This window comes from Lutjanus erythropterus, chromosome 3 (assembly GCF_056507025.1).
Source record: "Lutjanus erythropterus isolate fLutEry1 chromosome 3, fLutEry1.hap2, whole genome shotgun sequence".
Classification (NCBI taxonomy): domain Eukaryota; kingdom Metazoa; phylum Chordata; class Actinopteri; order Lutjaniformes; family Lutjanidae; genus Lutjanus; species Lutjanus erythropterus.
In genome coordinates this window covers 8,621,450-8,634,486 of record NC_139319.1, presented here as the reverse complement: position 1 = coordinate 8,634,486, position 13,037 = coordinate 8,621,450, and the positions used below count along the sequence as shown (strand labels likewise).

The window sequence follows — 13,037 nt, the reverse complement described above, 5'->3', positions numbered from 1 at the left end:
TGGTAAAACACTGTTTGCCCAGTTTGAATCTTTTAGGATGGGATTGAACGCCTCACCATCTGAGGCCACGGTACTCTGCACAGATGAAGAGATTCCTGGGGTCTTGCTTACAAGTTAAATTAAAAGTAGAGTTCAGTTTGAAACAAATAAAAGTTGCATTCACATTAACATTTTCTCACCATGACAGGTTGTGTGTATCCTTTCAGTCTATTTGCAAAGCTGTTTTTCCATATTTTGAAATTTGCATTGTTTACATCATGTTTGCTGGTTGGCAGTCGTCTTTTTCCCCGCAAACAACAGATCACACTCCTATTCACACTAGAGGTGGATCAGAGATGATACCAAAGCTCCAAAGCTTGTTTTCTCTCCTGTGAAGAACACTTTTTCAATACATTGTGCCGGAGCTTGTGTTGAATAAAGAATATGACCTGATGCTGAAGCTTCAAACGTCACGGGTTCATCAGAAAAGGCTTCATTCAATTTTACAGCTAAACTCTGTGGTTTGCATTAGAGCTGCAACAATTAATCGATTATTAAATGAATCGCCATCTATTTTGATAATCACTTAATCAGAATTCTCTGATTTTCATTTTTTTTTTCACTCCTTTAAGACAGTAAACTGAATATCTTTAAGTTTTGGACAAAACAAAATATTTGATGCTGTCATCTCTGGCTTTTGGAAACATTTTTCCCCATTTTCAACCTAAATCCTCACTGTAGATCCTCAGTTTGGAGCCATGATCTTGTGTGCATGCACACCATCTGAACTTGGTGCGTGTGGTGTGACGGTGTGCAAACGGCATGTCGGGGCTTTAGGAGACTTGGATTAAGCCAGACGAGCAGTATGGAGGAATTTTACATTTTTGTCTTGGTTGTTTTTAACGCTTGAAAACTGGTCACCATTCACTTCCATTGTTTGGGAGACTCTGCAACGCTGTTTTCCTGTGAAAGTCCAGCAATGCTTTCTGGACTAACAAAATAAACTCGACCCTCAGTCGGTACGAAGGTGAGTAGATAATGACTTAATTTTCATTTTTGGGTGAACTATGCCTTTAATGGGATAAGAGGTGAGGAAAACAATTGAAAAATGTTAATGTTGATTTGATTAATGTCACTCTCCAGTCACATCACTCTGCGACTCTTATGAGATATCACACAAATGTCAAACATGAAACTATACTGGTGCATTTATGTCTGGTATATTATTTTATGTCAAGGCATTTTGGACAACACAATTATTTTGCTGTGACATGTTGCACAATAATAACCAACTCATCAATTAACCTATTAACCTGAATGTCTTTGGACTGTGGGAGGAAGCCAGAGTACCCTGACAGAACCCGCACAGACACGGGGAGAACATGCAAACATAAACACACAGAAATCACCTTCCTGTATTTGATACATACAGCCACTCTGGAAAAGCAGTAGGTTCAACTTGGCCAAGAAAGGGTTGCTCAAGTCCAGTCTTACATGGCGATGTTCTGTTTCTGTTTTATTTGCCCCATTTAGGGTTTCACATGGTTTGTAATCACCAAACAAAGAGTGTCCTACAATCCCTGAACACTTTCAAAGTTAGTTGAAGTTTTCCTCTGTATAACCACTTCTTTTCTTATCGTGTTGCTCTGCTGTTCTGTCACTGTTTGAAATGAAAATATCTTCTGTGATCCTTTGTCTATAATCTTGAGAGAAGCAGAACAAGATAGGAAAAATAGAGCAGTTAGTACTGTGTAAATACTGGTAAAATGTAAATGGCAGACACAGTTATGGGAGGGTTCTCAGGAAACAGAGCGATAACGATCCCCGGGAAGTGGAGGAACAATTACTCTACAGCTCTGCGCTCGGCTCTGTTTACACATGACAAAACTGCCTCCATAAATATGTAAAGTTTTGTAGGCCTGCAGACATTATGTGCAGAGATAAATATCCCCGAATGTGTGTGGCAGCATGTTGGTTACTAGTTTAGTGGGTCAGACAGTGGTGGTCTGAAGCTTACGCAATTACCCAGAGTGCAAAGTGAGGAAGGGTGGTGTAATTTGCTCCTGTGCAGACAAGCCTGTCATCTGTGGACATGCATGTCCTCAGACTGATGGCATGGGAGTTTACCCAAAATAGATCAACCATTCCTAAACTTAAGAACGCCACAGCCCAATTTGAAATCTGAAAAACTTCTCTGGCCAATCCAAGCCTTTAATCACACCTCTGATCATTAAACTGGAGGATGGGCAAATAAGTTATTACCCTTAAATTACCATTTATATAAAAACAAAACGTTTTTCTTTTAATGAAATGGCTTAACTGTGAACTTGATGATACACGTTAATTAACATTTTTTTATAGTACCCTGGTTAACATGTAAACCTTTAATAGATGTTAACAACTAAGATTTGTTAACTTTGCCAAAAAACTGTAAAAAATAAAACTTTTTAGTTGCAATAACATAAAGAAATTCAGAGCTAAAGATGCAGGCTACAATTAAAATGTCTCTAAATCTAATTAAATCATTCTTTTTTTCTTTCTTTATTAGGCTTGAAAAACACACATTATATTGTGCTCATATCTTCATAATGAGGGAGGGGAGTGTGTGGAGATGCCACACTTTCACTTTCACAACGGAACAAACGTAGAGAGGATGTGTGGTGTGAGAACGGACTGAACTGCACACATTTTTCAGCTACAGTAGGGAATCAGAAAAGGGTGTGAACACATTCAGTTCCTTCAGTTCCAAAAATTTGGGTTTATCTTCGACAAATTTTATTATTTGTTTTAGCAAAAAATAACTGGGAATTATGTTCTTCCAATATCTTCTCCTGGTTGTTTCTTTGATGAGTTTTCTGCGTGACTTCCACATTTCCTGTTGCGGTAAGTGAAGAGTCTGTACTTTGTTATGAAGGGAATTACTGGTGTTTTGTTATGTTTTTTACATTTTCTGTTCAGTGCCTTTAATTTTTATCTCATTTGACCATTTTTGCGATTCCTCTGGACATTCATCCTTCTGTACTTTTTTCCAGCACTTAGTGTTTTTGTTCTTAGACAAATCAAGTTTTATTATCATTATCATTATTATTATTAAAGGAATTTGCTGTGGTATGTTAGTGCATGATAGTGAACATAGTATGAGAAAAATATAAATATGAAAGCAAGTATTGTAAGTCAAGAAGAATAAATAGAAAAATATGACACTGTCATGAACATATGAAAAATAAAAAAAAAACAAAAGTTCACAGTATGAAGTATAAAGAATATTTGTGAAAGACAGATGATAATGATGATGAATATATTGTTTATTATTATTATTATTATTGATGAATTGATCAGAACACGTAAATATTTAAATAAATAAAAATACAGCATAACTACATCATGTAAAAGTACGATGTATTAAAGGTTTTGTATGGATATTTACAGTGTGTTTGTGTGTTCATTTATACTTGCACTTCCCATTGTTTAAAAAAATATCTAAAATTGAATAAAAAGTCAAGCTACAAGCAACAATACTGATTGTTATTGTGTGGAGAGCTTTTTAAAGTGAAATTTAATGTTTGTCTTACAGATGAAGGCTGTGCAGATAAACCTGTATTCACTCCATCCAGACTGGTAGTGAAGTATGGTGACCCAACCTCTGCCAGCTGCTCTGTATGTCAACACTGTCAGACTGATGCATCTGGTTTGGAAATACCTCTGGGAGTCCAAACAGAAAACGGGACCACGCTCACATGGACGGTCGACAGAATGACTGAATTCGCCCCATCTGTCTTGTGTTATTATAACGATGATAGTGGTCAAACTAGTCGGCAGTGTTGTACCAAACTGCCTGTAACTCTCTACCGTAAGTAAACTTGCTGTTGAACAAAATACTGTTGTCATTAATTCATTTCATCTTTTATATAGAAGGAGTGCTAAAGGAATAGAGTCACAGTAAATTTACAATCAAAGTGATTTATACTCTGTGTGTCTGACTCTGTATGTCTCTGCTTGTCTTTCTCTCTGTCTTCACAGAGCCTCCAGACTCTGTGTCCATCCACTTTGCTTCTCAGATGTTTGAGGATCGTCAGGAGACTCTGAACTGTAAATTCTCCAACGTTGCTCCTGTTGAAAACCTCACTGTCACCTTCTACAGAGGACAGACAAGACTGGGTCAGTTAATACAGTCCAACACAGAGAAGAAACCAGTGTCTGGTATCTACACTTTAAACATCACTCCCAGTAAAGAAGATGATGGAGGCCAGTTCTGGTGTGAAGCCAAGCTTGAACTGGGACCTGAAGGGCCACAGCCCCCTCCAGTGGTGAGGTCAGAAAACATCACTGCAACTGTCCACTGTGAGTCTGACAAAACAGCTGATCTTTGTTCATCCTGTTGTTCTCTTTCACTATATCTATGCCCATATTAAAGTCTGTGAAAAGGAAAGGGGGAGTTTTGGAGTTGGGCCAATAAATTGTTGTTCACTGTTTCTGCGTTCAGGATTTTTTTGACCAGACCTCAAACATGGTTCGGTGACGTGCAACACAGTACAAACCCCATGACCCTCCTCACTCCTCCTCTAACATACCTTCAGCCCAGCACTTCAGTTCCAAGGTAGTAAGGTGTGGTTTTTTTTGAGTAGCAAGGTTAGCCAGCTAGTTAGCCCAGCTGATAAAAGGACCAGGAGTTGCTGGATAAAACACAAATTAAACTAAACCATGACCAACCTACCACAAATTAGTGAGTTTCTTGACTTGTTATGTTTTAAAGTGACAAACGACATATGTGTAATTCACAGTTCATTGAGCACACTGTAAGAGGCGTGACTTAGGCACTCTATAGCGTCACAAACAGTGATCACCTGTTTTATTACCTGTTTTTGATTGTACACTTGTTACCTGTTTGCAGTAATAGAGAGTCTAAGTCACGCCCCTTCTGATGGAAAAGGCCTCTCTGTGACGGGTGTTGCATTTCTGTCTCTTCCTCTTCCTTGTCAATCAACACACAGATAAGCCTCAGCTCAACTCAATACCACCATCAGAAATCACCGTCAGAAAAGGAGACCCTCTACAACTGAACTGCTCGGCTGTGGGAAACCCCAGCCCCTCGTACACCTGGACGCACCCGTTCACCGTACCTTCCCGTTTCAAAGGCAGCGTTCTCACCATCAGCTCTGTGTCCTCTGAGGACGGAGGACAGTACAACTGCACTGTCAGCAACAATATGGGGAGTGTCACTGTGACGTTTAACGTGGTCGTCCAAGGTGAGTTCAACTTTACTGTTCTGTTCCCTCTTTCTTTACTTTCCTTAACTTCTGATTCGACTCAGTTTAAAAACGTGACAGCAGGAGTTGTCGTGGTTACCATCATCTGCAAATGTAGATACATTAGACTCAACCATTTGGTGATTGTTAAACACTAAATTCATGCTATGCTATATATGAGCTTAATCTTTTTGGAATTTATCTTTTTGTTAGAATTATGGAGCATCTAAAGAGCCCAAGATCTGACAAAAGGCAGTGAAACATTATAACACAACTCAGAAATATAACAGACATGGCAGGCAGCTTTAGCTACACAGGTAGCAGTCACTCTGGTAAAATGCTGCCTCCTGAAGGTGTGCTGTAGTATCTGGCACCAAGATGTTAGCAGCAGACCCTTTAAGTCCTGTAAGTTGTGAGGTGGGGCCTCCATTGGATCCGACTTGTTTATCCAGCACATCCCACAGATGCTCGGTTGGATTGAGATCTGGGGAATCTGGAAGCCAAGTCAACACCTCAAACTTGTTGCTGTGCTCCTCAAACCATTCCTGAACTATTTTTGCTTTGTGGCACGGTGCATTATCCTGCTGAAAGAGGCCCCATCCATCAGGGAATACCGTTACTATGAAAGGGTGTACACGGTCTGCAACAATGCTTAGGTAGGTGGTACATGTCAAAGTAACATCCACATGGATGGTAGGACTCAAGGTTTCCCAGCACAACATTGCCCAAAGCATCACACTGCCTCCACCGGCTTGCCGTGCATCCTGGTGCCATGTGTTCGCCAGGTAAGCGACACACCTGGCCATCCAAATGATGTTAAAGAAAACGTGATTCATCAGACCAGGCCACCTTCTTCCATTGCTCTGTGGTCCAGTTCTGATGCTCACGTGCCCATTGGTGGCGCTTTCGGCATTGCACAGGGGTCAGCATGGGCACCCTGACCTGGTCTGCAGCTATGCAGCCCCATATGCAACAAACTGCGATGCACTGTGTATTCTGACACCTTTCTATCAGAACCGGCATTAACTTCTTCAGCAATTTGAGCGACAGTAGCTTGTCTGTTGGATCGGACCACACGGGCCAGCCTTTGCTCCCAATGTGCATCATTGAGCCTCGGCCTCCCATGATCCTGTCGCCAGTTCACCACTGTTCCTTCCTTGGACCGCTTTTGATAGATACTGACCACTGCAGACCAGAAACATCCCACAAGAGCTGCAGTTTTGGAGATGCTCTGACCCAGTCGTCCAGCCATCACACTTTAGCCTTTGTCAAACTCGCTCAAATCCTTACGCCTGCCCATTTTTCCTGCTTCTAACATATCAACTGAACAAAATGTTCACTTGCTGCCTAATATATCCCACCCACTAACAGGTGCCATGATGTGTAATTCACAGTTCATTGAGCACATCATAAGAGGCGTGACTTAGGCACTCTATAGCGTATTTTGTAAGACGACAATCACAAACAGTGATCATCTGTTTTATTACCTGTTTTTGATTGTACACTTGTTACCTGTTTGCAGTAATAGAGAGTCTAAGTCACGCCCCTTCTGATGGAAAAGGCCTCTCTGTGACGGGTGTTGCATTTCTGTCTCTTCTTCTTCCTTGTCAATCAACACACAGATAAGCCTCAGCTCAACTCAATACCACCATCAGAAATCACCATCAGAAAAGGAGACCCTCTACAACTGAACTGCTCGGCTGTGGGAAACCCCAGCCCCTCGTACACCTGGACGCACCCGTTCACCGTACCTTCCCGTTTCAAAGGCAGCGTTCTCACCATCAGCTCTGTGTCCTCTGAGAACGGAGGACAGTACAACTGCACTGTCAGCAACGATGTGGGGAGTTTCACTGTGACGTTTAACGTGGTCGTCCAAGGTGAGTTCAACTTTACTTTCCTTAACTTCTGATTCAACTCAGTTTAAAAACGTGACAGCAGGAGTTGTCGTGGTTACCGTCATCTGCAAATGTAGATACATTAGACTCAAAAAGCAACCATTTGGTGATTGTTAAACACTAAATTCATGCTATGCTATATATGAGCTTAATCTTTTTGGAATTTATCTTTTTGTTAGAATTATGGAGCATCTAAAGAGCCCAAGATCTGACAAAAGGCAGTGAAACATTATAACACAACTCAGAAATATAACAGACATGGCAGGCAGCTTTAGCTACACAGGTAGCAGTCACTCTGGTAAAATGCTGCCTCCTGAAGGTGTGCTGTAGTATCTGGCACCAAGATGTTAGCAGCAGACCCTTTAAGTCCTGTAAGTTGTGAGGTGGGGCCTCCATTGGATCCGACTTGTTTATCCAGCACATCCCACAGATGCTCGGTTGGATTGAGATCTGGGGAATCTGGAAGCCAAGTCAACACCTCAAACTTGTTGCTGTGCTCCTCAAACCATTCCTGAACCATTTTTGCTTTGTGGCACGGTGCATTATCCTGCTGAAAGAGGCCCCATCCATCAGGGAATACCGTTACTATGAAAGGGTGTACACGGTCTGCAACAATGCTTAGGTAGGTGGTACATGTCAAAGTAACATCCACATGGATGGCAGGACTCAAGGTTTCCCAGCACAACATTGCCCAAAGCATCACACTGCCTCCACCGGCTTGCCGTGCATCCTGGTGCCATGTGTTCGCCAGGTAAGCGACACACCTGGCCATCCAAATGATGTTAAAGAAAACGTGATTCATCAGACCAGGCCACCTTCTTCCATTGCTCTGTGGTCCAGTTCTGATGCTCACGTGCCCATTGTTGGCGCTTTCGGCAGTGCACAGGGGTCAGCATGGGCACCCTGACCTGGTCTGCAGCTATGCAGCCCCATATGCAACAAACTGCGATGCACTGTGTATTCTGACACCTTTCTATCAGAACCGGCATTAACTTCTTCAGCAATTTGAGCGACAGTAGCTTGTCTGTTGGATCGGACCACACAGGCCAGCCTTTGCTCCCAATGTGCATCATTGAGCCTTGGCCTCCCATGATCCTGTCGCCGGTTCACCACTGTTCCTTCCTTGGACCGCTTTTGATAGATACTGACCACTGCAGACCAGAAACATCCCACAAGAGCTGCAGTTTTGGAGATGCTCTGACCCAGTCGTCCAGCCATCACACTTTAGCCTTTGTCAAACTCGCTCAAATCCTTACGCCTGCCCATTTTTCCTGCTTCTAACACATCAGCTGAACAAAATGTTCACTTGCTGCCTAATATATCCCACCCACTAACAGGTGCCATGATGTGTAATTCACAGTTCATTGAGCACACTGTAAGAGGCGTGACTTAGGCACTCTATAGCGTATTTTGTAAGACGACAATCACAAACAGTGATCACCTGTTTTATTACCTGTTTTTGATTGTACACTTGTTACCTGTTTGCAGTAATAGAGAGTCTAAGTCACGCCCCTTCTGATGGAAAAGGCCTCTCTGTGACGGGTGTTGCATTTCTGTCTCTTCTTCTTCCTTGTCAATCAACACACAGATAAGCCTCAGCTCAACTCAATACCACCATCAGAAATCACCATCAGAAAAGGAGACCCTCTACAACTGAACTGCTCGGCTGTGGGAAACCCCAGCCCCTCGTACACCTGGACGCACCCGTTCACCGTACCTTCCCGTTTCAACGACAGCGTTCTCACCATCAGCTCTGTGTCCTCTGAGAACGGAGGACAGTACAACTGCACTGTCAGCAACGATGTGGGGAGTGTCACTGTGACGTTTAACGTGGTCATCCAAGGTGAGTTCAACTTTACTTTCCTTAACTTCTGATTCAACTCAGTTTAAAAACGTGACAGCAGGAGTTGTCGTGGTTACCGTCATCTGCAAATGTAGATACATTAGACTTAAAAAGCAACCATTTGGTGGTTGTTACACACTAAATTCATGCTATTGTATGTGCTTTATCCTTTTAGAATTTATCTTTTTGTTTGAATTATGGAGCATCTAAAGAGCCCAAGATCTGACAAAAGGCAGTGAAACATTATAACACAACTCAGAAATATAACAGACATGGCAGGTAGCTTTAGCTACACAGGTAGCAGTCACTCTGGTAAATTGCTGCCCCCTGTTTGTTTGTTTGTTTGTTTGCTGCTCCTTCAACCTTGAGGGTTTACACCAATCATGCATAACATTAGGACTACCTGCCTAATAATATATTGGCCCCACTTTTGCTGCCAAAACAGCCCTGACCCGCCGAGGCATGGACTCCACTAAACCCCTGAAGGTGTGCTGTAGTATCTGGCACCAAGATGTTAGCAGCAGATCCTTTAAGTCCTGTAAGTTGCAAGGTGGGGCCTCCATGGATCGCACTTGTTTGTCCTGCACATCCCACAGATGCTCGGTTGGATTGAGATCTGGGCAGTCCGGAGGCCAAGTCAACACCTCAAACTTGTTGCTGTGCTCCTCAAACCATTCCTGAACCATTTTTGCTTTGTGGCACGGCACATTATCCTGCTGAAAGAGGCCCCATCCATCAGGGAATACTGTTTCCATGAAGGGGGGTACATGGTCTGCAACAATGCTTAAGTAGGTGGTACATGTCAAAGTAACATCCACATGGATGGCAGGACCCAAGGTTTCCCAGCAGAACATTACCAAAAGCATCACACTGCCTCCACCGGCCTTCTTCCCATAGTGCATCCTGGTGCACTGTGTTCCCCAGGTAAGTGACGCACACGCACCTCCATGGTCCAGTTCTGATGCTCACGTGCCCATTGTTGGCGCTTTCGGCGGTGCACAGGGGTCAGCATGGGCACCCTGACTGGTCTGTGGCTATGCAGACCCATACGCAACAAACTGTGATGCACTGTGTATTCTGACACCTTTCTATCAGAACCAGCATTAACTTCTTCAACAATTGGAGCAAAAATAACTCGTCTGTTGGATCGGACCACACAGGCCAGCCTTCGCTCCCCATGTGCATCAGTGAGCCTCGGCCTCCCATGACCCTGTCGCCGGTTCACCACTGTTCCTTCCTTAGACCACTTTGATAGATACTGACCACTGCAGACCAGAAACATCCCACAAGAGCTGCAATTTTGGAGATGCTCTGACCCAGTCGTCCAGCCATCACAATTTGGCCCTTGTCAAACTCACTCAAATCCTAACGCTTTCCCATTTTTCCTGCTTCTAACATATCAACTTTGAGGACAAAATGGTCACTTGCTGCCTGATATATCCCACCCACTAACAGGTGCCATGATGAAGAGAGAATCAGTGTTATTCACTTCACCTGTCAGTGGTCTTAATGTTATGCCTGATTGGAAAGAAACCTATGTCATGTCACATGGGAAAAGGTTTTTAGAGTGGCTTGAATGTTCAGCTTTGTAGGCACTACTGGCAGGCTGCAGAATGATTTAAAATCTTCAAAAATGAACATATTTACAGGTTTTTGAGTAGCGACACCCAGCTATACTAATTGGAAAAATATAAAGATTTAGATTTCTTCTCACAGTCCATTTTAATTATGTAACTCTCAGTAGTATTTGTTAGTGTTCACAGTTGCAGTAGATCTTTGAGTCACCTGAGAACCTTTTCCTGCCTTTTGCTGGTTTTTGGGCTCCATATTATGTTGCCAACAACCCACGAATATAAATACTGTAATGTAAAGATGTACCATCACAGTCTTTAATTTAAAGATTTTGACTGACAGCGTCTCAGGTTAACTGTCCATGTTTGTCCACAGGTCTGAAATCAGCCTCAAACAGATTGCAGCCAACATCACTGATTCACTGGTTCATTTTGTGTTTTATGATTTTATTCTGTGCTCTGGTTTGAGTTGATTCCAGAGAATGTAAGAGGAGATTAGTTTCAAGAACAACACAACACTATTTTAACCACTAAGGAATATAAATGGACAATAAAATGTGTTTGTCCATGTCCTATAGACTGTAGCTCACATCTGATGTCAGTATCATAAGTTCTGTACAGACACTGAGGAGGCAGCCTGTTGTGTGAGAACACTCACTTTTTACAGTGTAATACTGGCATTTAACCACTGGAGGACTTAACTCATGTGTGAGTAAAGTTTAAATGATTTTTGCTTTTTTTTTTTTTTTTTTTTTTACTTATGCAGACTTTAGCATGATAACTAATAAGTTATGTGTGGCTGTATTTTATTTAATCAAATTTTATTTCATCTGATAAACTCAACAGTGATGTCTCTTTCCAGAAATAATCACTTGGTCACTCAAGATAACGCACAGGCATTGTGGGCAGTTTCATGTAGGAACTAATTTCTGTTTAGCAGAAAGAAAGTATTTCCAGTAGATTGAACTGATTTATCCTCTTTGGATCACAAATATTTGTACCAAATTTCGTTAAAAAGTTTCATAAAAAGTGCCAATAGATTTGACCTTGTTGCCACAATTGTGTTTTATTTGTTAATGTTTTAACATTAAGTTGATGATTTCTTCCATGAAAGCCACCATGTGTACGATCTGAATGATCCTAACGTTGACGTTTCCTGCTGGTCACATAAAAATAGATCTGACCAACAGGATGCAAAGATCTTAAAGCTGCATATCACTTGGATTGTCTCTTTATTTTTTATCTTTAACAAACCAAGACTTCATAATAATTTAAAAACTGCTGTAATCACATAAAAGACATAGTGGCTTTGCTAAGATTTTTGTGTACATCACCCATTAATTGGAATAAAGCTTTTGTCTTGAATGAATGAATGAATTCTCCATCCTTGATTCACGATCACACTGTATTTAACGTGTATATACATACTATGCCAAAACTATGCCAAAACCTCTGAAAACACTTCCACCGGGAAACCTGACCGGAGTGGGAGGAGGCAGACGAAGAACATACAAAAAAATACAGGTGTGTATTTACAAAAAGTGGCACCCTGCTACATGTGTAACTGAGAATGTCTACAAAACAACACAGTTAACTTGGCATAACTGAACAAAACTCAACTCATAATAACTCAGATTAACGAAGCATGAACTGCACACATCTACACTGATGTCCAAAGACCAACTGTTTAAACATTCCTCTTGTCAGCAGGAGTCAGTCTAGGCAGCACCACCCCCACAGGTTCATCCAAATATTTCACCTATAAGCAGGTAAGTAACACAATTCCTTGTCAAATAAACTTCATGTACAAATACTCCTAAAATACCATACAACATACCTTGTAACCATACTTACATAAATAGCCCTTACATCAATAATTAATTTGAACTAAATTTACCTCGTACTTCACCCATCCAGAGTGTAAATATAGGGACTTTTCTTCCTGGAACACATGGTGGTTACGATAAATAACAAAGAAAACAATGACATGAAGGAAAGAACTTATGTACCACAAAACCAAACCCATAAACAATGACTAAACAATTATTTGTGTGTTTTACTTTAAGGGGAAAGATAATTTACAGTTTCCGGTTCAGCTGTGTGTCTTTGGATTAAAGGAGGAATTTGTAAAACCTGGAGAAAACCCACAAAGAGAGAGGCCATGACCTTGTTCCTGAGAGTCGACAGCGTTCGATGAAAAACACGAATCTCCAAAATGTCAGCTTTTCAGGAGCTGAGAAAAACAGCCACGCTTTCAGCTTTTTGTCAGTGCATTTTCAGATGATCCGGTGGCTTCGTGAATGGTTTGTTTGGCTTAAGACATAGAAAAAGTGTCTCAGCTCATAAAGGAGCATTCCCTCCTTTAGCTTAAGCGAAAAATTCAAAGTCACCATATTTGAAGATAAGTGGTTTTAAGAGGATAGCAACAATATATAAAAAGTATAATATGTACTAATCGTACCACGTAAGTGTACAATTTGTTTTTGTTGATGTAAACACATTT

At 41.5% G+C, this 13,037-nt stretch overlaps 1 protein-coding gene across 3 annotated transcripts; it reads left to right on the top strand.

Annotated features, from left to right (window-relative positions):
* Positions 1-2,628: 2,628 nt before the first annotated feature.
* LOC146329619 (limbic system-associated membrane protein-like) lies at positions 2,629-11,531 on the top strand. 3 transcript variants are annotated; one of them, XM_084714890.1, is made up of 7 exons: positions 2,629-2,862; positions 3,554-3,829; positions 4,000-4,320; positions 4,971-5,225; positions 6,848-7,102; positions 8,709-8,963; positions 10,911-11,531. In XM_084714890.1, exons 1-7 carry the CDS (start codon positions 2,790-2,792, stop codon positions 11,000-11,002), a joined length of 1,527 nt encoding a protein of 508 aa, XP_084571016.1. In that variant the 5' UTR covers positions 2,629-2,789; the 3' UTR covers positions 11,003-11,531. The 3 variants fall into 3 exon arrangements, with proteins under 3 accessions (XP_084571016.1, XP_084571018.1, XP_084571017.1); XM_084714892.1 differs by lacking the exon at positions 4,971-5,225; XM_084714891.1 differs by lacking the exon at positions 8,709-8,963.
* Positions 11,532-13,037: the final 1,506 nt, after the last annotated feature.